The 24,694-nt window shown below is 38.4% G+C and overlaps 1 protein-coding gene across 1 annotated transcript in view; it reads right to left on the bottom strand.

Annotated features, from left to right (window-relative positions):
* EIF3H (eukaryotic translation initiation factor 3 subunit H) overlaps positions 1–24,694 on the bottom strand; it is a gene marked incomplete at its 5' end in the record, with an annotated part of 80,824 nt that overhangs the window by 5,439 nt on the left and 50,691 nt on the right. The window contains 4 exons of the mRNA XM_079533195.1: positions 195–315; positions 8,005–8,154; positions 9,581–9,680; positions 11,126–11,293. Of these exons, the coding sequence (XP_079389321.1) occupies positions 195–315; positions 8,005–8,154; positions 9,581–9,680; positions 11,126–11,293 (539 nt within the window). The remainder of the gene's footprint in view (positions 1–194; positions 316–8,004; positions 8,155–9,580; positions 9,681–11,125; positions 11,294–24,694) is intronic.

Below are 24,694 nucleotides of genomic sequence, written 5' to 3'. Positions count from 1 at the left end.
AGCACAACTGAATTCATTTGATGATTCCCCACTAGCTGTAACATTTTATGACCCTACTTAACGGATATGTTTCTGTAAAAATTTTATCTTGCTTAGATCCAGACCCAAATCTAAAACCATCTGTCTTAGATAACACTCCCAAAACCGTATTTCATGGAGAAAGTCTTCTCGTTCAGGTTTTCCCTGTTACCAACCTGGTGCTTCTGCTGCTGCTGCTTGCTTACATTCCTCAGGTAGGTATTGTATTTCACAATGTCTTGGCTCATCTCATCCACTCTGTCCATCAGCAGCTGCAGACTCTTCCCCAGGTGATTACTGAAATACAAAAAACATTCCTGAAAGACTGAATTTATTACAAATATATATATATATATAACTTGAAAATTCAAGTTATTTGACAAACTTTTCTGCACTAATGGCAGAGCTTGCACATGTATTTATTTATTCAGTTCCTGGTTATTTTTGTTCATGCATGTATTTGGAGACATTCTACCTGGCTTCTCCTCCTATAGTGTCTTGCCACATTACAAATATGATATTTAAATGTCTTGGTCTTTGCAAAGAACTTCCTAGTTATGAAAACCTTCTGCTTAACAAGACTTATGGATTCAGGTCAAATGTTTAAAAGAGAAAGTCTGATGCCTTTGTGGTGACACACAACCTTGAAAAACATTCTAGAAGATGTGTTCAGTTTGGTTTCAAGCTATTTCTGGCTTTTTTTCAGTGTTTCTAATGCTCAATAGGGATTGTTAAATACTCTTCAGAGGACTCTCTCATTAGCTAGACCATCAAACCATGCCTGGAAGGTTCAGCAGACATCACTCGATTTTAGCTGTTGAGAGGCAGTATCGCATCCAACCCAGCCAATTCCACATTCCATATCATAGGCAACATGGAAGCAGCTAGGCTGGGTGCGTCCAGTTCCAGTTATGCGATCTGCAGCCTTGGCCAGACAAATGCAGTCTGTTAAACAACTTTTATTGCAACCGTTTTTAGCAATTGGTTCAGTATTTAGCAGGAACTTAAGGTATACTTTCCAAGTTTAAGTTTTGGAACTTTAAAGAGTGGTGCCCATGGAGACGGTATTCATCCTAGATTGTGTTTACAGGGTAGTGCAGTAAAAGAAGGGTACTCACTGCTCTGTATTGATCCCTTTGATCAGAAGCTAGGTGTCTGGCTCCAAATTTAAGCCACACCCAGTACAACCTGGCTGAAGACCAAGGACTAAGCAGCTAAACCTCATTCTTCTTCTCTTCAACTGAAATCCACTAATATTCATGGAGTTTCTTTCAACTAAAAGCAGTTTGGTGCATTTCTATGTCAGAATCATATCCATCTGTCACCGTTTCTCCCCGTTATCTGAGATTCCTACTGCCTTTTACAAAGCATTCACTCCATCCTAAGTCCTATGGATCAGGGAAACTAACTGGAAGAGCCAGTAGGAAATAGCAGCACAATGTGAAAAGGGAACAAAACACCCAATACTAAGCCCACTGAATTCAGAACTGTAGACAGATGCTTGTAATATACAGAGGCACTAGAAGATACCTGCTGGGAACAGTAGCTCAAGACACTCGCCCTCATCAACAAGAATCAGAACAGCTATTTCACCAGCTGAGCTGCCTGCTTACCCAACAAAAGGCTGGATCGGTAATTTCTGAGCACAGTTTATTTAAAGCCATAGTCTTAAACTTCTGTTGCCTACAAGGGCAAATGGTGAGGAAGATTTCAGCTACGTAGGAGAAAGAAAGGCGCCACTGTAATAATTATTTTTAAACTCCTTGGAGGGTTTCTTTCTTTCAGTCGAGCATTTCAAGCACTGCGATATTCAGAACTGTGGAATATTGCCATGGCCATGGGTGTACATGTTTTCATTTTCTACAGAGTTTATATTACATTGAGTTAGTGTAAGAACTGGATATTATCAGAACGCTAATGATCTTACAGGGTTTGCAGCCATCAGGAATACAAAATTATTTTACAGATAGCGCCCATATGAAATATAGCTGGTTACAAGAATGATTTTATGTGAATCTCTCTAGGAGCAGCTTAGTATAGCAGAATACTGAAACAGGGAGTTATTGTTAAGACACTGCAGTAATATAATGTTTGCTCTCATTGCCAAGGAAACAAAAATCTAAAAACAGATAACTTAAACAGATGTGAACTGAGACATGAAGTGATAAGTATGCTCCAAATACAGGACCTGCTTTTTCCTTACGTCTCATGTGCCTGATACTCTCTTTTACTCCATCATCTCTTTAAGAATATATGAAGGCCAATAGGAAACAATTTATAAAACTCTGTATGCGACGTTTAAGTACGTTTTATTCAGCAGAAGTTTATATGAGTGAGATTTAGAAGGTTAAATTGTATTGCTCCAGCCCATAAAACTCACCATACACTTACTCAGCCCAAAAGCTCTTTTAGGAATCTCCTTTCCTTCTGCACTCCCATAGAAGATATCAAAACTTACACTGCATGGTACCTAAATGCCTGATACGCTTTAATGCAATAATTAAAAAAAAAAAAAAAGTGCAAGTAATTGCTGCTCACATATCCATAAAGATTCATTTTCCTAAAAGTTCTCTGTGATAGTGAAATGGAGACAACACGGAGTTCAGCACCCAACAAATTGTTCTGTGAGCACAAGTAATACAGAAATAGCATTTTCAACAGATGTGTTGAGATAGCACTAGGAGATGACTCAACCTGAGGTATCAGTGAATATTCATAGGAGAAAATTATTAGAAATACCTAGCTGTAGGATTGCCATCATAGCAAGCATCAAAAAGTCCACACAGGTGACTGTATACATGTTAGTGTTGTGCACTTTTTCAGCCTTATAATTGATTCCCTATTCCCCGCATTACTCTTCACCAAAAAGGGAAGATATACACTCAAATAGTTGGCACAACAATTACTTCCAATTCCTTTTATCAAATAAAGTTAAAATAATTCTGAAGGTGATAAATGGAAAGCTGCGAGTGGACAGCCCTAACCCATAGGTGACTTGGTTATTCTGGCTGACGAGCCTTGCCTTTGGCAGTATTATGGTCTAGCTTCCATGGAAGAACAAAGCATTACCTATAATCAGATTACATCCATTTATCATTCACTGCATGAGTGTATCCTGTTGAGCAACCTGGTCTAGTGGAAGGTGCCCCTGCCATAGCAGGGGGGTTGGGACTATGTGATCTGCAGGTCCCTTCCAACCCAAACCATTCTATGATTCTATGATTAGGATGCAGATCTGGCTAAAGGACCTGAATGCAAGCTTTCCTCTTCAGGAGGGAATGCTCATACCACCAGAGCCTCCCGTTGTGGACATATTTTAGAAGAGCAAAGGTATGGTTTACTGTTGCCAGCAAAGCTGGTTTAAAAGGTTCCAGCATCAGCATCTTCCTGCCTCTCCCTCTGCCCAAGGATTACAGCACTCTCAGCTGTATGGATTCAGCTGTTTGCGTGGGCACACTTTAAACCGTTCCAGTGAAACGCTCTACTGTAAATGCAAAAACACCCTCTGTTGGGGTTTCTTTAAACAGAGGGGGAGAAAGAGAGAGAGAGACTGAAGGAAGGGCTGGAAGGGAAGAAGAGTGGGAGCCTGACTTTTTCCACCAGTCTATTCCACAAAGCTATTTGTACAGCCGTACTCCAAAACAGATGAGGGAATAAAAAAATCTTTGAGGGCGGGAGGGATGCAGAGATGAAATGGGGATAGAAGGGAGGAATGATGCAAGCAGCTGGGGGTTGGAACCTCAACTGGCTCCACTTCTGTAGGATTCGTAGCACGGAGATACACATGAAGCCCACATTTCCCTCAGCATCTTTAATCGGGAAAGGACTCCACACGTACACACTAAAGGTCTGAAACACCCACAATGCATCCTCATGTTAGCCACCAAAGCTTCAAAAAGATGCAGGAATCCCCATCATTCTTAGCTTCCCATGTCCCAGGCATTAGTTTTCTCTCTCTCTCTCTACGTGACTTGTAAGGCCACACAGTTCGCACTTTCAGAGAAGCTGAGCTACCCATGCTGCAAAAGGAAGCAGAGCCTTTGAGATCTGAGTTGCCATGCTGATCCATGCACTTCATGTTGGAGGATGGCAACACAGAAGCTGCAGGAATCCAAAAAGAAAGGCCTTCTGAAATTATCATAAAATAAAGTACATGCGGGATCCATTTATTTGCATCTTGTCTAAAGAAAACGAGAACAGGGAACAGCAAGGGCAAGCACAAGAAGAGCCCTATCTACTGCTCTGGTTTTCCAATTTCATCAGCTGTGCTGAGGCCCCTCTCTCCGTCACTGCTTTATGGGAAAAGGTGCCACTCTGCACAGCATTCTCCTCCTGAGGGTAACAGCATTGTGTGGATTAGAGAGGTACTGCTGGGCCAAGCACATCTTTTTGATTAAATATTTCTAAGGAACATTCCCACCGCTTAGCAGAAGAACTTGTTTACATCTCCACATTTCAGCCTGAATACAACCTGTGCTCTTTTTAAGAGGATTTTGTTTGAGTGAGATATGTAAGTCAGGAGTCTCAGAGCTCCATTCCCTTTTCTATTTTGACTTTGATGTGTGCCTTTGGGCAACACATTTACCCTCTGTGTGTCAGCTTCCCCCATCTGCAAATTAGAGATTTTCATAATTATCTTAATAATCCGTTAAACACACAGATTTCTGAACAAGCAGTACAGTGAACAAAGGTTAACATTATTTTTGAATGCCAAAGTAACCCTCCTTATGTCACTTTTGTAAAAATACCGCATCTGATGTTTGAAAAATCTTTCTGCCAAGTAGATGTTACTGCAGTAAATGTTCAGCACATGTTTGCTTCCACTGACGCACACTATTAGAAAAATTGCTTGAGACAAATTGAGATATTATAGAACAACCCTATTATGAAGCTAGACCACAAAAAAGCTTTTTTTAATTTAAACTAGATCATCAATGGAATAGGGAAGAGATGGATGAGAATGGGAAAGTTGGTTGTAATTATTTCTCTGAAGATCTGGAACATTATCTGACAGGATTTTAATTCCTGAGTTTCTATCAAAAGATTGGCAGCATTCCAAGGTCTTCACAAGACATTTTGGTCCTTAAGGGTAGCAGGAGGATAACAGTTTGAGCAAAAAGGCCTTTACTTGCTATTACTTGCTAGCTGTGCGCTATTCCACCTTTAACTTCTTTCCCGAGATTACTCCAGTTAACTCACAATTCACAAGAGAAACACAGATTTATGCCCAAAAAGTAAACTACTTCATACAATTATCACAAATTTACTTCAAAAGGAAAAAAGACATTAAGGTGCATTCAAAGTACCTCAAATAGGTACAGCTTCAAACTCAGACAAGGTGGGTGGCTGAACATGTGAGAATCTTGATGAAACAAACACTCCAGATGAGAAGAACCAAGGGTAAATAATTTCATTGCCAAAACCATTGCTTCAGAAGATTAAAAAAGGTTCAGGGATGCTCCCAAGGGACAGGGGGAAAAAAAAAGAAGCCAAAAAAAGCCACCAAAAATGAACAACAACAAAAAACCCATCTCACTCTACCTAAAATAAAATAGTCTTAAAGCTACTGCCAACTAAATCTACAGCAGCAGCAGAAGTTCAATGAGGAAGACACCTCAAAACTTAAAAATAAAACATTGATATATTGATTTTTCAGCCTATACAAGGACAAAAATAAGGAAATACAAAATGAAAATAAAACTTCAGTATAGTGGTAATTTGAACTCCCCTACTTCAGGCAATATATTCTTTGACAGAAATCTTGGTAACTGAATTCAAGTTAAAATGAGTTAAATATTTAAGCAAGCAATGTAAGTCACCCTACACCCTACCTAGAACAAATGAGCATTAAAGTGTTCCTATCTTGCCAGTTGATGCACACCAATGTAAAATGTCACTGAACGTAACCTGCCACATAACTAAAAGCAGCTCTAAAGAATTAAAAAAAAAACACAAATGCATTTACAATAATCTTCAAATAAACTCACTGGGATAATTTACAAGATCTTGTCTGCTTCAAATCAAACTAAGCACCTTAAGCTTCTCCAACAGACCAGGTGAGCTTGAAGAATGCTACCAGGAAAGTCAGTTCAAGAGGCAAAGCCGAAAACTGATGAATCTGCTGAATTAATTCCCCATTACTGGGAAGCAGTAGTCTTTGGTAAGCTGAAGAAATTGCTGCCAGCATAAAGGATAGTAACTATGCAAGTTCAAAGAAACACATTTAATTGAAAAGTCACTTTTAACCGGGTTTATCAAGAATCCATTTCCACCTGTGTCATTGTCAAGAACAGTGCTATACTGCTCTAAGAAAACACCTATTGAAAATACACTTTGATTCTAAAAGGAAAAAAGCTCTCCTTTATTCTCCTGTTGTGAAGGATTCCTAAGCACAAATGGAGAGCTTCTTTTTTCCTTCACTTCTCTGATGAAAGGACTGCCACAAAAACCTGTCTTGCACTAGGCTACAACCCCAACACTGCCATTCCAATAAGAAAACTAACTTGTAAATGTCTGTCTTTTAGCTTGAGTCAAGGTAGCAGTACAGCACAGTTACTACCAAAAGATGACAAGACAGTGAAAAACTTCACCTGTGTTTTGTGATCTGTTCAGACTCATTTCCATTTAAAGAACTGTACTGTGTGACTAGCAGCAGCCTGAGTAAGGATCCAGGGTTGCTTAGTAGTCTTTTTTAACAGGAGGAAAGTCCAAGAAGCAATAAAGGACAACACTGTCAAGTCACCTGCACACCTTCCCACGTCCTCATCACAGTTCTCCTTTTCATGGTAAAGTGGCAAAGCTCGTGAAGAATTGTTCATCTCTCACATCCAGTACCTGCCCATTCCTCATGGCAAAAGCCTTGACATCGCAAAAAGACTGACAGGAAGCCTGGACACTGAGTAGCCTGCACATCTCAGCAACAATTCTTTACCTACTGATTAATTCCAGACACAGCAACTGAACTGGACAAATTATTGACTAAATATTCCCTTGTGACATCTGTAAGTTCCCAAGCACAGTTCAGCCTTAGATCCAATCTCTCTTGCCCAATTTCTCTAAAAACATCAGATCCCTCAGTATGTGAACATAAGCTCTGGAAAAGAAAACAGAATGAAATGGAGTTGAAGACTACTGCTAACTCCAGCAACATATGCACTACTAGCAACATGGAATCTTAAATAGCTTTACATGGCGAGGGGAAGAAAAGGACCTAATTTGGTTGGCAGGGTCAATAGTGGAGATCAGAATCTTGGCAGATCAAGGTAAAAAGAGTGTTACACTCCAAAAATCTATTAGTGAATATATTCCATTTCCACACAACAAGATATTGCATCCTTTTCCGCATCTGGTTTTTTCAATCAGCCCAATAATAACCAAATTAACTACACTGTGTCAGGTAGGATTTAACTACCATCAAATTTCTGATCACGTTGCTCTAGGTGAAGCCTCTTTTGTATCATAAATGTACTTTTGGGGCAAAGTGCTACAAGAACAAAAAGCTACTTAAATAATTATTGACATCATTAATGCTGGCTGCCACCAACATCAGCCTGAGCTTTTTTTCCAGTTTCTCAGACAGACTATTCTTTTAATGAATCCTGCAACTAAAGTAATACAAACGTGATTTATTTTTTATTAAAATTATTAACAGCATCACTTAAGGATTACCTAACAGAATTATTTGCCTTAATTTTTCTGAATACTGGTATTTTTCTGAAGAAAATATGCATTACTGAAAGGGGTACATAGTTCAAGCAGTACAGGTAAATACAGATTACGGGCTGATTTTAGTCCTAGAATTAATGCTATCGTTTTACCACGCAGATTTTCCTTCAGCAAAAAACATATGAAGGTAAAGTCTTAACCCCATTAGAGTCAAGGCAAAGCTTCCATGGGCTGTAATGAGACTGGGATTTCACCCAAGGTGTTAAACTGTGGCTTGGGAAAGCGAATAAAAATACATCCATTATTGTAACAAGTACTTACCTGCTAGCCAGACTGAGCAATTCATGTCTATCAGCTACTGCAGATTTCTTTTCCAGTTCCCACAACATCACATTGATCAGGTATGAATTCTTAATTACAATGGGCACTTCTTCAAACATGTTTTCATAAGCAATATTTGCTTTTTTCAAACTGTGAAACAAGTTAAAAATATTTATTAAAATAACCAGTACCTGTTGTTCATTTTGTTAAACTGTTGCTCCAGCTACATTAAATAGGCAATTTTGTTAAAACTTCCCATTTCCAGAGCTCCATCTGCACGCAGAAGTCAGGTCTCTCTGTTAGAGAGCATTTGCATGGCAAAACCTCACATTTACAAAGAGTAGGAAAAGCTGCTCTACAAAAACTCTCAGAAGTCAAGCAGCTGCTTTGCTCGCTAATACATTACTTACATGAAAAAGCCTCCAGCAAAAGACTGCACTGACAGGATTAACTCTGCCCCTTCCAAAATACTTCACTACTTTCCCTGCCATCAGATTTTCTTAAATAGAAGTGAACAGTTACCGTATAACATCAAAACAGCTTTAAAGTCATAACTACTACAACAATAAACTATTTCCCCAATAGCTAAATAATAATTAAGAATTTTATTGATGAAAATTAGACTGACAAAACACCATGTTTCAGAACAATTAAATTCTATGGTGGATATTAAAATACAAGTTTATAGTGCACTTTTAAAAAACATAACAACTATTGTTCGTGTTTTAAAATAAAGTAGATACTGACACCTTTCATAAAATCTGGAAATAAAAGCATGATAGATGTTTCTAAGTAAATATATTCTTAACTTCTCTGTATGCATATGGAATCTTAAAAACATTTGCCTTTTTTTTTTTTTTTTTTTTTTTTTGACTGAGGACCAGATTTGTTTGTTCATTATGCAAATGTTATCTTTAGACACAGAGCAATGAAGTTACTTGGTTTCTCCTCAATGAATAAAGTTTAACAAGTGTTTGTGCTTTTGCTGTTGAACACCAAGCTGTTTGGGGAATAAGGAGAAAATTCAGGCCTACATCTACTACAAGCAACTATTCTTTTGAAACAGTTAATTACCTTTTACTCGAGAAGACTGTGTCCACACGGGGGAGTTAATTTGGAATAAACACAAAAGACCAGCTATTGTAAAATACCTGTTCAATTTTCCTTCTGAAAAAAACCAGCTCAAAGACAGACCAGCTATTTCTACTTCCCCTTCTCTCCTGATTCCTCCCTTTCTTTTCTTTTTTCCTTTTATTTTTTTTTTTTTAATATATTTTTTTGACTCTATTCACAGACACAGCTGCCTTTGCCATATTCCTTAGAGCCAGCCTGTCCACCTCCAAAATGAGCCCAAGTCCCCCCACCCCTGCCCTCATTTAAGTGCCCAATGACAGACTTCTGTTCCTTCTCCATGACTCTATCAGTACACATCTATAATCACACAGAACACATCCAGTTTCCCGGCACGTGCTGTTACATGAGATTTTAAAAATACTGTATTTCATCATCCCATGTACCTCCCTGCACCCAAATAATCCAGGAAGATCATCAGAAATCATTCTTCTCAATTACTTACGCTTCTGGAGAGAAGTCCTTTTCTTTGCAAACTTCCATCAGTTTGGGAGTCAACCGATACGCCTTCAGTGACAAAGACCCTTGGGCAGTCTTAATGGGATCTATAATCAAAAACAAAGGAAGAATACTAATATAAACTCCAGCTTACTTTATAATTTATAAACAGGAGGCAAAGAAACAAATAGTCGTCTTGGAAAAATAAGACAATCAACACATATTGAAATGTAAAATACAACTATGTACAATGAGGTTGATTAATAAACATAACTTGGAGAACACAGTGGGGATAGAGAACCCTCCTACCCATAACATTATTTTCCCATTAAAGGTCTAATTCACATTTTCTATTTCTTAATGTGAACTATCCGCATAACTTATGTAACAGCGACCTCATTTAAATAAATATTTTCCCCTCTAGTCATTATGCAGTAAATCAAAATATTCGTTAAACAGCATTTTATACGAAAATAGTATTTCTGAGCAGCAATAAGCTAATTCAGATCAAGTTGCCCTGCTGCTCGGTGCACAGCGATGTAACTGGTATATAAAATGCTTAATTTTGCCGTGACACACTATACTGAATGTAGGGGGAAATTTTCTAAACAAACTGTTACATTCCTAGGACAAAGAAGCTTAACACTTACTGCATGATAATGGCTGAATCATGCCAACATTAGAATAAAAGCTGTGTTAACATTCATGTTGTCTGAAACTTAACGCAGTAAAACTTTTAGCAATCGGTGATAAAATAAAAACCAAAATAGACTGAAACAAGTGGAAAATTCATCAAGGTCTGATGATGCAATGTTTCCAGCCAATATAAGTATACTTTAACAACTTGTTCTTTACTGTAATCCAATTGTTAACATACTGAAACAATTTTGGGGCAGCTCATAAGATTGATCGTATTCATTAGTATTTTTTCTGACAGATACTCAGGACGTTACATTTACTTCTCAGCTGGAAACTATATGCAAGTCTGCCAGATATGGCAAACTGTGAGTGTTTGGGGAGGGGGAGGCTATAAAGCTGTTAAATTGCCTACGGTTCTGATACAGCACAGAACATCTGGTCTGGAGAGCTTGAGGAAACACCATTAAATAGGCAGAAAAGAAAAAAATCTTTGTGCTAAGAAACAGTCCAGGTTTTGTATGCTTCTGTCAGAGGTATAAAAAAAACTTGGCAATTCGTGTCATGATTGGTCAGTCACGTACAGAGCCAGACACGCTAGCAATCGGGGTTTGTTAGACATCTGGTCGAGTTCCACCAGCCCCTCTGACGAGGGAGGGGAGATGAAGGAATAAAAATGAAGCAGCTACTCCAGCATTCCAAAACGTACACATCAGGGCTCTGATAGCAAGAAAAATAAACAGAAAGAAGGAAACCCTGTCTAGACTTAGCTGCTGCTGAGGCTGCCGTAGACACAGGGTTGGTATTTACTTGAAAAGGCCTGCCAGGCTACTCTTACAGGCAAAAGACAGAATACAAAAATAGTAGTAATAATATTAAGAGGGGAAAAGAATAATAAAGGAAACCTCATACTAACCGTAAATGAGAACTACAGACTCCTCAATTGCGTGCTGGTAACTGAACTGGGAGTCCAGGAGGGCACGGGTGACAAAAGAGCCATAGTATGTGGACTGGTACCAGCCAACATGAAGATGATCAATGTTTACGTGGCGAAGGCTCCGCATCATTTCCATCTGGTATTGAACTGGATTAAATAAAAATTATGTTTAGAAAGTAAACTTACACAATTTGTACTATTTCTAGAGAGCATTTAATATTCAATGACTAAATTGTACTACTTCTTTTCATTGGTTTTTTTCTTTCATTCACTGCATAGAAGTGTGCTCCTGCACTAACTAGACTATCTGCAGGAAAATACAGGGCTTCCTCAGAAAGTAAGACTAGCCTAAGCAAGCAGACTTTCTTTTTTCAGCTGGACTTAATTGCTAAAGCGATCAACAAACTGTTACGTCTCATTTGCAGTGCGTATTACTTGCTCATTCATAAAAAATCGCAGATACCAGGTTTCGTTAACCAGTAGTAATTTACCATTTTATAACAAAATAAATAGTGATTTAAATCACGGTACTGCTAGGAATTAGATAATATTCCTTTAGATCCAAAAATCATCTAATGCAAATACAAAATAGGAAAGAACTTTGTGTGCTCTTCACAGTTTAGAACGACATTTTCAGTACTACAGTTTGAGGCACCCGCTATAGTTGTCAGACAAATTTAATTGCATTTATCTTCGACTTTTTAACAGTGTTTCTTTCATATATGTATATGCAATATATATAAAGATAGAGAGATAAGTATTATACATAACATACACACAGAGCGTGTTATCTTAGCAGAGAAAGGTTGATTTTTTAATTTGTATTTTTTTAAACCCACAGATGTAATGTTTTACTGTGTCCATGAACAAATTCTATTTCTACCGAACACCTCATTCAGACAGATTACCATGATGGAAGTGCAATGCTTAATGTTTAAGCAATGTTTAACACGCTCCGATCGAGCAGATCCACACACCTTATCGCCTATCAGACCTTCTAGACAGACACTGCCTGCTGACTGTATATGAGGGGGCTGATTTCTGTGTGCCAGTGCTCACAGCCAAACGATAGGCAATCAGATGCAACAGCACTACATGATCCTTCAGTTTTATCTGCTGCTCCAAATTCACAAAAACAGCTCCATCCTATGCACTTATTTCTGCGTTGTTTTTATTTTTTTTTTTTTCCCATGGGCTCTCCTTTCACAGATGAAAATATGACATTCATTATAAAAGAAAGCCACATAAATTAATTAGAGACTAGAACGTGCTAAGTGTTCAGAACCCACTTTATATCATTTCCAGAATAAAAAACAATTACATCCTTTTAAGATATGAGGAGACATTTCTCAAGAACGGACACATTTTCCAACTTATCACACACAAAGCACAAGCTAAATTCTGCAGTCTGCTAACCCTTTTAAATTACATGTCTTAAGCAATCTACATACGTTTGTACAAGCACTTGCAGACTTCTTCCATCAGCATACGTTGGTGCCTGCATTCTATTTCATGATGCCTTGATACAAATGACTTACAATTTGCGTTTCACCCAGGACACCAACAATAACCTAGCACCCCACAGCTAACACAGCAAAACCATCCAGGTTCGGTCTGAAACGCCACACGCACCTATGCAGAAAGGCCCGCGCCACGGGGCTGCCACTGCACCGCGGCACATCTAAAGGTGTCACTGCTTCCCAGGACAGCCAGCTAACTGGAACCGATCTAACAGCTCCTTTACAGTCGCTACCAACACCTTTCCCCTCGCCAGACTGAAATAAAATAAACATTAATCCCCTTTTCATTGCATAACTTCCAGAAATACAGGACAGCTTCAGGAATCCTCCTTACTCAGCAGCCCCCGCTGTTCAGCAGGTAGCGTCTCAAGACATTTCCCACTTTTCTAACAAAAACAAAGTCAAGATCTAGCTTGTCAGAAAAGCACGGTCCTCACATTTAAAGGTTTGGTCGGCTTTTTTCCTTTTCTCCTACTTTTTGCAATTAAAACATACAGAACACAATTCTTTTCCAAAATTGCGAGGCTGCTGCTATGACCACAATTTTGAATAGAAAAAGCGTACGATACATTCAATAAATGTGGAAAATGTAGATAGAATGGGCTATTTTGGTTTAATGGAAGTTTTTTAAAAAAACTTGCGTAGAAAGCAAGTAAGACTTGCTTTTGACATGACTTGCAAAGACATGAAATTACGGTTAAATCCTCTCTAGCTAGATGAAGTCATGAAAAAGAAAAAACAAAGAGATTTTCAAAAGCAGTTGAAGGAGAGGAAATATTTTTTTTAAATGAAAATAGAGGAGGATTTTTAGACTGTTGATCTACAGTGCTAATTGCAGTGCTGATTTTCTTCAAATCGAGACGTAGTCAAAGTTGAAGCGGCCATGAAGCGATAGAAAAAAAGTATTTTCTACACAAGATTCCTTTGAAATCATACGGTAAAACCCATTCCAGTATTTTCTCCTTTAAGAGATTTTAAGGAGATGTTAAAGATAGGGAACACCCAAGGAAAACATCCAGATCTTGTAAATCTGAATAAAGGTATGTTATGCTCTTACAAGTGTAAGTGCAACCCAAAAATTATGTTGGAGGACTTCTTGTCTTAAACACAGCATCATGTAACTGAATGTGAGAGACATCACGTAGAAGAAAGGCCTCACTGAAAAGCATCCAGATTTCAAGTCAGCAGTTCCTCCTCTCATGACTGTTAGCAGTTAGATGATAATGAAGGCAATAGCGGAAAAATCTCAAAGAACCAATAAAGCATCAATAGCTAACATCTCAGCCTTGGGAAAACAACTGCAGAAATTAAAACATGATGCAGTTCCCACCAGAGAGAAATGGAAACTCTTTTAACCAAACATACATGTTTTATAACGTGTATTAGCAGCTAGATAGCTCCAAGAGCTGCCAACTTGCACAAATGTGTAACAGTCCCTAAGTTGCTTTTGCTGATATCATTACTGCCATTTCTTCACATCTTTTGCCCACTCTACAAAGCATCATGTATTTAACTAGAAGTACAAACTAGGGAAGAGCTTTCTTCTATCCAGTCCTCACTCTGCTATGACTTGGGGAAGTCAAGCACTTTGACAAGAAGTTCACTGTTTCAAACCATAACGTTTGGAAATGCGGGTGCCCTCCAAGTCTAAGAATGCCCAGAGCTTAAATGAGCAAGGAAAAGGGCCAAGCATTGGTCAAGTCAGACCAGAATGCAACGAAGTTTGCATTTTTAAGCAAATTATTTGCTCAGAAGCTTCCTTACGATGAGGTAAGCTATCAGACATGTCTGCACTTCATGCGTTTTGCATTAAAAATGCACCCACTGCACCTCTACCTCCTAAACACTTGGCAGGAATGGATTTTTTGAACAGACGACCTTTTTCACTGTCGTTGAAATACATATTTCCTCTAAAATTACAGTTAGTTTTTCACTTACTTGCAAAGAAATTAAATGGGGAAGCAGGAAGGAAGAAAATAAAATAAGGCAGCTAGTAAGCATTATAATTAATTTAAAGCAAAAAATAGAAAGCAAAACTGTCCAGTATGGGTGCTTTGCTTGAATCTGAGTGATACTTGTCTGTACAAACAAAATCCTGAAAATTAACTGAAAATAGAAACATAAAAGAGTATTGCAGTTATTCAGTGGATATTCCATGATTTAAACTAAATTTTAACAAAATTATCATAAAAGAATAAAGGAAATACTCAAGTAACATCAACATTTGCTTCTTTTCCAAAAATCAACAACACTGGAAACTATGTAACATTTTACACACATATCCTCAAGGTTAACAACAAGGAAATAACATACACAAATTCATATAACAGATCAGATAAAATACCAAGAACTGAACACTGACGTGGTGACCCATTTAACATTAGGGACAACTCAGCCAGAGTTGGCAAATTCACATTCTTACTTCCCAAACTCTTCTGAAACAAGTGTTCCTGTAACAGCCTCATACATGATGCAAGTCTATTCAACACTCCAAAATTATATTATTTTCTCTATAAACAATTCATTAAAATCCAGCCCTTATGAGGTCACATACCAATGTACATGTTGCCAAAAGTCAGTTCTGAAATAGTTACTGTCAGATGAGATGTATGTCAAGCTGGCCACACTCACGCTACTGGTAATTGTTACAATGTGAAATACTGATCAAAGATGACCCAGAACCAACACATCTGATGGTACCTTAGATGTGTAGGGTCTCAGTTTCCAAAACAGTCTTTAAAGTGTCTACATGTTAAGAAGTCTGCTTTGAAGAGTGGCAACGGACATGTCTCTGAAGTGGAAGAACTCGGGACCAATGCTGTGGGCTGGTCTGCCATCCTTGCTCATCCACTGCTCTTCACAGCGTGGCACTACCAAAGAAACCAGCAACCACTAACATCTGCATAAGCCTGGATTTCACAATTAAGTGTCTGCCTTGCCTTGCATTCAGCAAATTGGTCCTTCAACTACAAACTTGAGAAGAAATCATATGTGTCTCTTCATGAGAGCACATCAAACAATTTCAAGAGCAATTTAGAGGCAGCTCACCCCCAGGACTCCCCCAAGGACTGCCCAGACCACCTGAGGATGAATATTATTTTCTTGCCGGACTTCGGACAATCAGAAGACAGAAACTAAAGCCTATCAAAAGCCACAGTAACCAGCTCCTGCTCTAACACATATCTGGATTTAACTGACAACACAGACATAGCCAATTTTAGTTATTCTGGTCAAATTATATTGAAAACCAGCCAAAACATCCTTTTTACAGTACCACTACTAACGTGCAATATTTTTAGGGCAATTAATTGGTATCTTTTGAAGTGCTACCCTGTGGCAGCAAGCATACTAAACAAGTGCTATACTCTACATGGTACTTTTTAGCAGCACAAAAAAATTCTGTTTTTTCCTATACATATTAAACTTTGCCAAACCACATGTATGCATCACACAGTATCTTCAATGACTAAAACAAGCTAGCAGATGCTAGTTCAAGGAACTAGTATATGCATTTGAAAAGAAGGAAAATTGATTTATTTAATGTAATTAAGCTCAGAGAATTATGGAGACAACAGATTATTTTTTTTCCCTCCACACATACAAACCCAATTAATTGCCTAAAAAACTATGAATCATAAAGACTGCATCTATTGATAACACAAATTTTGAAAATGCAAGCATAATTACCACCACAACCAACTTATTCTTGTTAAAAATATGAAGGATGGGCAAGGAGAACCAAGAAAACAGTTAATTCTAGTGATAGCAGTATATTACTACAGCCTTTAGATACCACTGAAACATATTTTAAGCTTAAGACTGCAACACATGTGCATGTATTTGCAGATTTTTATCTATATCCAACTTCCAACTTCTCCCAAGACAAACGCACAAGTGGAGTAACTCAACAATTCACCTATTCAGGGTGAAAAAAATTAAAAGTAAATATTGCCTTCCTCAATAATATTCATTTCCTCCTCTGAAATATCAAATCGGTTGCAAAACAGTACTCCATTTTATGAATTTTTGCTACAGTGGGCTGAAAGCACCTGATCTCCTCTAAACTTGGAAGCTAAGCAGACCAGGACCTGTGAATATCTGTTTGGGAAAAAATCACCTGAGAACAGGCAAAAGTCCAGGAGTCATAGTCAATCAAAAGACCACAAAAACAAAAATGAGTCAAAAGGCTGAATTCAACTTCATTTTAGTTGCCATAATCCGGGATGAAAAAAAGTGGGGGCAGAAAATGCATGTCCAAAATGGATTAAGTTTTTCTAAAGGAATTGCTACCTTTTAGTAAGTCAGCAACCCAGGTAGAAAAATTGCGTGCTATTATAACACATGCTTTCCCAAGGCTGCTTTTTTTCTTTTTTTTTTCTTAGTAGAGATCATGGGACAAATTGAAATTAAAATCTGTAGCAATCATCTCCATTTGTGTTACTGATGCTCTGTAAATTGTCTTCTGAAAAGGTGATTATTACAGAAATGGAAGATTTGATAGTGTCTTAACACTTTCTGAAGCCAAAAGGCCTTCAACTTTATAAATAAGAAGGGGTGAAACAAAAAGGGAAAACTTTTTAATACTGCTACTGCTAATTGTGTAAGCTCAGCAAGCAGCTTTATCTTTAATGCCAGTTACAATCAGAACCATTAAGCTTGGAAAAGACCATTAAGGTGACGTAGTCCAACCACCATGCGCACTAAACCACATCCCCTCAGTGCCACATCTACCCCACGCACAGCGGTGTGCGTGACAGGGCAATGGGAAAGCAGCGAATGGAAGCACGCCACTTCCTGCACATGTGCTGGCACGCACCCAGCGCTTGCTGTCAGGAAACATGGAACTCCAGCCTCAGCATATAACCACCGAATAAGGAGGAAATCAAACTCATCAAGCTATCGAATCATTTCATTAGAACGTAAGTGAATACTCAAATAAGCCTTTGAAAAGCTAAGTAAATCTTACTGACCGCACAATTAACTGCAATTCAAGATAAAGGAAATTCACGGTATTTTTGAACAAGTACATTGGAACCTCATGAAGAACCTTGAAGAAATGGGCAGGACTGTCAAGGTGACTTCCAAAATTGTCTCTTGAAGTGTGCAACAGTATTCTAAAGGATAAAAGCAACACAGTACTTCCCAAAATACTGCAACAATTGTCTTAAATTAGAAGAACAGTCTTTTAAAATCATTTTTAATGCTGAATGACACTCAAAACTAACATTTTGAAGTTAAAGATGAAATTAAGCAATGCAAATTCCACTGTTTTGTTGACAATGATCCCTAAGAAAGAACTGTCAAACAACAAATGCAATACATTTTAAAGGTTTTCTGCCATATAGCTGGAGTGGTTTTCTGGGCATGTACATATGTAACAAACTACGTCTTCACAATACTGTACAAACACTTATCACTTAATCTTCAATCTCTTTCTTCAAGGCTGATAAACATTCTCAGTATTTTAAGCATTAATAGTTTAGTACTATTATTTTTTGTACACTGGTAGAAGATGCATTTTAAACAAGATTATAATCTTCATCAAGAAAAAAAATTCCAATCAGCAACTACATTGTCATGAAAGCAGTAAATTATGGTAAGAACTGCCATCCGGACAGCCTGATTCTTGCTTTCCTTGTAGAAGGAAAATAAGATGGCATCTCATTTCCTAATAAAAATCAAACTCCTAATGAAAGCATTTTCTACCAGAAATGCATTCCCCATCAGCTTCAGCACCTTGAAGCCTTTAGATATACAATTTTAGTGCAGTGAAAATGATTCTAGGTGCTAAAATGCAGAATATGATTGAAAAGTATAAAAATATCTATGTTAGCTATTAGGTGGAAGTTTTTCACACAGAGGATGGTGATGCACCGGAACAGGTTGCCCAAGAGGTTGTGGATGCCCCCATCCCTGGAGGCATTCAATGCCAGGCTGGATGTGGCTCTGGGCAGCCTGCTCTAGACATTGGCGACCCTGCCTGTGGTAGGGGGGTATTTGAAACTAGATGATATTTGAAATCCTTTTCAACCCAGGCCATTCTATGATTCTATGAAAAGAAGCCAGCGTGGTCAAAAACAAGTCTTGTTGCTGGGTACAGTAATCTGCTGTTCAACTGACCACCTCTTTTAAAAAAATTATACTTTTTTAAGAGACCAAATTCCCAAAATATTCTTTATCAGTCATTGATTTTTTTCTTGTTTACTCATTACAAAATATTAGCAATGTACCTACCATAGTGCTAATGAGCTACAAAGAAAGTAAGAACACAGCAAGACAAGAAAGTATGGTGAGAATCTAATTCCTTCCCTGCATAACCAAACTGATTTAATGGATATGATCCAATACATACTTATGAAACTCTCTTTTACAAAAATGCTCTCAGTTCTTACTAATTTATTATATATTTATATATTTAATATATTCATTAAAATACTGGAAATGTTTGAAGATTAATGAATTACATAGTCATTTCCTTTAAAAAAACAACAACAAATTTTCACATCCAAAAATTTGAGAGGAGAATCAGAACAATGTAGTGGAAACAACTTAGCAATTTGCTGCATTTTGAAAATCCATAGCGTTACACAATACACATCACAAGCAAGTCTCATTTTGTTAAGAACTTTTCAGTACGAAAATTGATTGTGACTTCACCTAAGAGATTTGGAGGCTTTCAAATCCCTCCACTTCTCTTTGTAAAGAAAAAAGATTTTGTGTTTTTGTAAAATTTGGTATTTTGTTTAACTTGTATCATTTTGTACCATGTTTTGCATTGCAAAAGCATGGCAAGAGAGAAGGGGCATCTCCAGCAGCTTGCTTACAGCCAAAACACCCTTCTCATTTTACCAGATACAATGAAGCAAGTGGTTTTCTGATGGCTTGGTATTAAATATCCACACATCTTGTTTTGAAGAATCCCTCACACTGTTTTCAAGCTCGCAAAATGTGGTCCAAACACTGAAGCAGACATCACACTCACAAAATAATTTTCATGGGTTGTCCTTACAGTAAATCACAGCTTACCAAAAGAAAATTCATTGCTACAGACTGTTTCTTCAGTTGGAAATTACACAAGCTATTTGTTTTCCACGACCGCCATCAGCCCATAATGCAGGGATAACACTGTTAAAACATTTGGCAGGGAGGATAAGTCAAGAAAAGTTCTAATTTCTGGCAAAGCATAGGAAGAATGTGGTTGCTACCCCCCTAAGCACATGTCTTTTGAATCAAAATTACACAAGTATCTAGCTTTCAAATGTGTTAAGCACACTTGGAAGAAAAGACAAGCTGCCTCAGGCTTACAGCGTCTTCCACTGGGAGCCCATTGGCACAGCACAGGAACCCACCGGGTGCCAGGCCAGAAACAGTTAACAGGTATGGGAAGAAAGAAGAGACCCCACACAACCCCAAATTTCACATTCATTGTACAAAGCCTACTGGTTTTATACAGCCCAGGTGCTGTTAGTCACCAATTAAACAGTAGTAAAATGCTGCATTCATTTCTTTCTTTACAGTCAGCACTTAACTCTCACCCCTCATTTAAAGCAGTAACAGGGAACTCTGTGTAATACCTCAATAAACAGCGTCACAAGGATGTTTCGGTAGGTCTCTTACAACACTGACACCTCTTTGTAACACATCCCATACAGCATGTGGCCGTTCAGTTGTCCGTGATGCAGAGGACTAAGATATCCCACTCAGCTGTGAAAGCACTAGTTAAGGGTACCTTAGCTTGGATCCCAGCTGTCCTGCTGCGCTCATCTCTAACTGTCAAGTCCTGAAGCCATGACCAGCATACCGGTCATCCACACACCATGAGCCGAACCCAAACAAGATACAAAAACACCTCTCCACTACGAGATGTGGGGCCACGCACTATGAGATAGAATTAATCAATGCCTTTCACTTGCCATCCCTGCCACAATGCTCTTCTTCAGCCTGTACACAGAAAGCTCTGAGATGGACTCAGAGCAGTTTCCCTGCTCGTTCACTGCTTGAGCTTCAGACCCAGTGACTACACAGAAGATAATGGGTAATTACCCATTGATAGCAGGTGATGTAGTTGAATGAATCTGAATTTTAAAGAGTTCTTTAAAACTAGGGGAAAAAAAATGCCAAACTTTACCATGCACAAGAACTCTTAACACGCATGTTTCTGAAAGATTAACGGAACAACTCCTCCAGCTAAGTATTTCTATAAATGAAATGAAATTCTCGTGTTGCATATGTGGAGGCTGTGGATCCAGACTTAGCTGATGCCTAATGAGAGCCAGAACTGAAAGTATGAAATTACTGCCTTTTTTTTTTTTTTAAATATACTAAAATATTCATAAGGGATACACATTACATTGGTATGTTATTGTAGCACACTGGTTATCAAGAGTTGTTCTCAATTCTCTCTTAAGATAGGTTTTAAGAGCAACACGAAGGAAATTGATTGTAGGTGGGCTGAAGAATGAAAGACTCTGATTAACATCTAGAGAGATTTGAAAAAATGAACATTTTGGAGTATTGGAGAGTGTTCTAAGAATTGTGAAGGAGTTTGCCTGGAAGTCTTCTAAGAAGCTCTGGATAGACAGTAAGACATTTTCACATCTCATGAAATCTACAATTTTAGTAAGCCTTGCCTGCCAACAGGCACAGCACAATGATTTTGGACGTTGTTGGCTGTACCAAAAAACAGCAGGTGAAATCAAGTTCTGACAGAGGCAATCCCTCTTGCCTGCAGAAATCAGCCTCCACAGATTGCCAAAGTCAAACAACATTATGTAAATGTCAACACAACAGGCAAAAGCATCAGCAGCAAAGCGGAGATAAAAAACACCACTTAATGACCATGGCTGAAGAAAAGCCTAAGTGATGAGTAATAGGACATTCCGAACAGAAAAATGTCATCCAGAACAGACAGCATCCAAATTTTTAAACACATATCATCCCATACAGCTAACCACTAAGAAAACAACATGTTAAAGAATTTTGAAGCTAACCAATTGAAGAAGCCTATTTTGCTTCTTCAGGTGAAACCATGTTCTTATGTCAACTCCAACACTGATGTTTGAGAAACACATCACTGCCACCACAATAGCTATTCATTAGGCAGCACGTGCAACATTTAGCTAGTGAAACAGTCTTATTGCACTCAACATTTAAGAAGTTTATGTTATCAGGCATAACAGTGAAGATTTCTAAACAACTCCAATAGAATGTTTTAACACAGGATCAGCAAACCTATGGGTGCCCAGGAAAGCCAGCAGGCAGAGTCCTGAAAGGAACACTGACACTTGAGAATGACCCCATTTTGATGCGAGAACAAGACAGCCAGATTTTTCCAGCTCCACAGTGCCGTTTTACAAGAACACACATGATTTAACACATAAAAACCACTGAAGTACTTAGGTAAGATTCTATGATTCTATAGCTAGCATTGTTTAGTCTTCAGAAGCTTTCCACACAGATGCGGAGAAAGTAAAACCCGGTATGACTAACTGACATTTCAACTGACCACAGCACATCCAGCCCAACCGTTCTGCTGCATTACCATTCCCCAAAACCACTAAGTTACCTCATATTTTTCTATCAGACTTCTAATTTTGTCTTGGACACTGAATAGTAAACTGTCACAGGTCCTGCTTTCTTCCCAAGGAAATTGGATTCCTCATCACCACTTGCTGCTTCACTGTTATCACTTGTGTGTATACACATGTGTACACACAAAGAGGAAGAAGGAGAGAATATACAAAAAACTGTACTTCAACATGGATTACTTATGCTATTCACTTTGGTTTAATATCACCATGGCCATATTTTATACATGTGGAAAAAGGGCATTGTAAAGCAAGTAATTTACTAAATACCTTATGCCTTGACTTAAATTAAAAACAAAAACATAACAAAAAATTAAGACATAAAAATGAATCTATTACTATTACACCTAGGTTCAACAGTAAGTAATTAAAAGACCACTGCCCAGTAATAAACAAGACAGAAGCCTCGCTGCATGAGTTCATTTGCAGCATTACAAAGCTCACAGTTTCATAGAACTGCTCAGATAATAAACCAACAGTTAGGACATTTAGATCACGGTAACTCAGTATTACAAGAGAACTCCATTTCCCAGCACAGTTTTGCAATATTTAGAAGGCTTAACACTGCAAGGTATGTGCTGAATGTCACTAACAGTGACATTACTCAGTGGAGGTTCCAATGTTCAGGCTAACACTAGCAATACCCTATTGTCAGTGTGAAGCCTTCAATGCTCCCTCAAACAAACAATGAGTTCAGAATGTTACAGACCATGCAGAAAAGCTTCAAATGGTCTTTTCCATAGGGAAGTGAGAGGAACAATAAAAACAGGAGTGGCTGGATATTTGAGGTAAAAGGCAGTCATGCCTCTTCACAAGCAGCCTTGGGCATCTGACAACTTGAGACCATAGACTATATTCAGATGCAACAATTTCTTAATAATTAAAAAAAAAAAAAAAAGATCCTCAACAGTTTAAGAATATTTAATGCATTTTATGCAGCAAGTAAAACTCCTGGATTTTAGATTGAACTATAAGACAGTTAGGATGAATTTCTCTCCTTTCTAGGGTCCGTAACATCATACAGCAGAATTCAGCAAACCAAAGCTAATATTTCAGCAACATAACACTTGCAACTTTTATATCTAAGTGTGCCTTGTTCTTTTAAAGTAGCCAAAAACTAGACTCACACCCTGTTTAAACAGGCAGAAAAAGTACTCTGTGCCAAGGAGGAAGTTATAAACTTAAAGTAGGTTTTGTGCACGGGAAACTCAAGTTGGGAAGTATTAGGGCAGATCCACAACAACCAGTACTTTAACAAGTAAGACAAAAAGCACAGGGTAATTTCAGAACTAGGGGCAGGAGGTTGCAGTTCTGCTATTGATCAGCTGATGGGCTCATCAATGAGCACAGAATAAATCAATTCTTTCAAATCCTGCCTCTCTTCTGAAGACGTTGAGCTCTTGGAACAGCATTCACCATTTATTCTAAATGCAGCCAAAGGGCAAAACAGCCCAGTTTGAGGAAAAGATAAATCATTGCATCACCTAATGGTATCTATACTTTCCAGACTGCCAAATTGTCTTCATAACTGGAGTATATTTACAAACCTAAATTATATTTCAATTTTTAAAAAGTATATCAAGATTAGTACTGAGGGGAAGATCATGCCTGATCAATCTAGTGGCCTTCTATGGTGGAGTGATGCATTGGTAGACAAAGGGAAGGCATCTCATGTCATCTACCTGTAGTTCTGCAAGGCCTTTGACACTGTCCCCACCACATCGTTATCTCTACATTGGAGAGATATGGATTTGAAGGGTAGACTATCTGGTGGATAAGGAATTGGTTGAAAGGTCACAGCCAGAGGGTTGTGGTCAATGGATATATGCTCAGATGGAGACTGGTGACGTGCAATGTCTCCCAGGGTCTGTCTTGGGACTGGTACTCTTTAATATAGAATCATATAATGGCTTGAGTTGAAAGTGACCTCAAAAATCATCTAGTGCCAAAGGTCCTGCCACGGACAGGTTTGCCAACCAGAAGATCAGACTGCCCAGGAACCCACCAACATCAGCCTTGAATGCCTCCAGGGATGGGGCAACATCTTCACCAGTTACATAGATGATGGGATCAAGTGGCCCATCAGCAAGTTGGCTGATGACACCAAGCTGAGTAGTATAGTTGATAGAGCAGAAGGCAGGGATACCATCCAAAGGGAACTTGCTAAACACAAAAGGTAGGCCTATGCAAAGTTCAACAAAGCAAAGTGCAAGGTTTTGCACTTGGGTCAGGGTAATCCCAGATATGAATACCGACTAGGAAAAAAACTCCTTGATAGTAGCCCTGCAGAGAAGGACTGACAGGTCTTGGCAGATGAAAAGCTTAACATGAGCCAGCAATGTGCGCTTGCAGCCCAGAAGACGAAAAGTATCCTGGGCTGCATCAGAAGAGGGGTGGCCAGAAGGAGATGATTGTCCCTATCTACTCCACCTTCTTGAGGT

This window comes from Tetrao urogallus (genome assembly GCF_951394365.1).
Source record: "Tetrao urogallus genome assembly, chromosome: 3".
In the NCBI taxonomy this organism is placed as follows: Eukaryota; Metazoa; Chordata; class Aves; order Galliformes; family Phasianidae; genus Tetrao; species Tetrao urogallus.
Note: the sequence above shows the minus strand (reverse complement) of the source record. Positions and strands in the feature narration are given on the sequence as shown.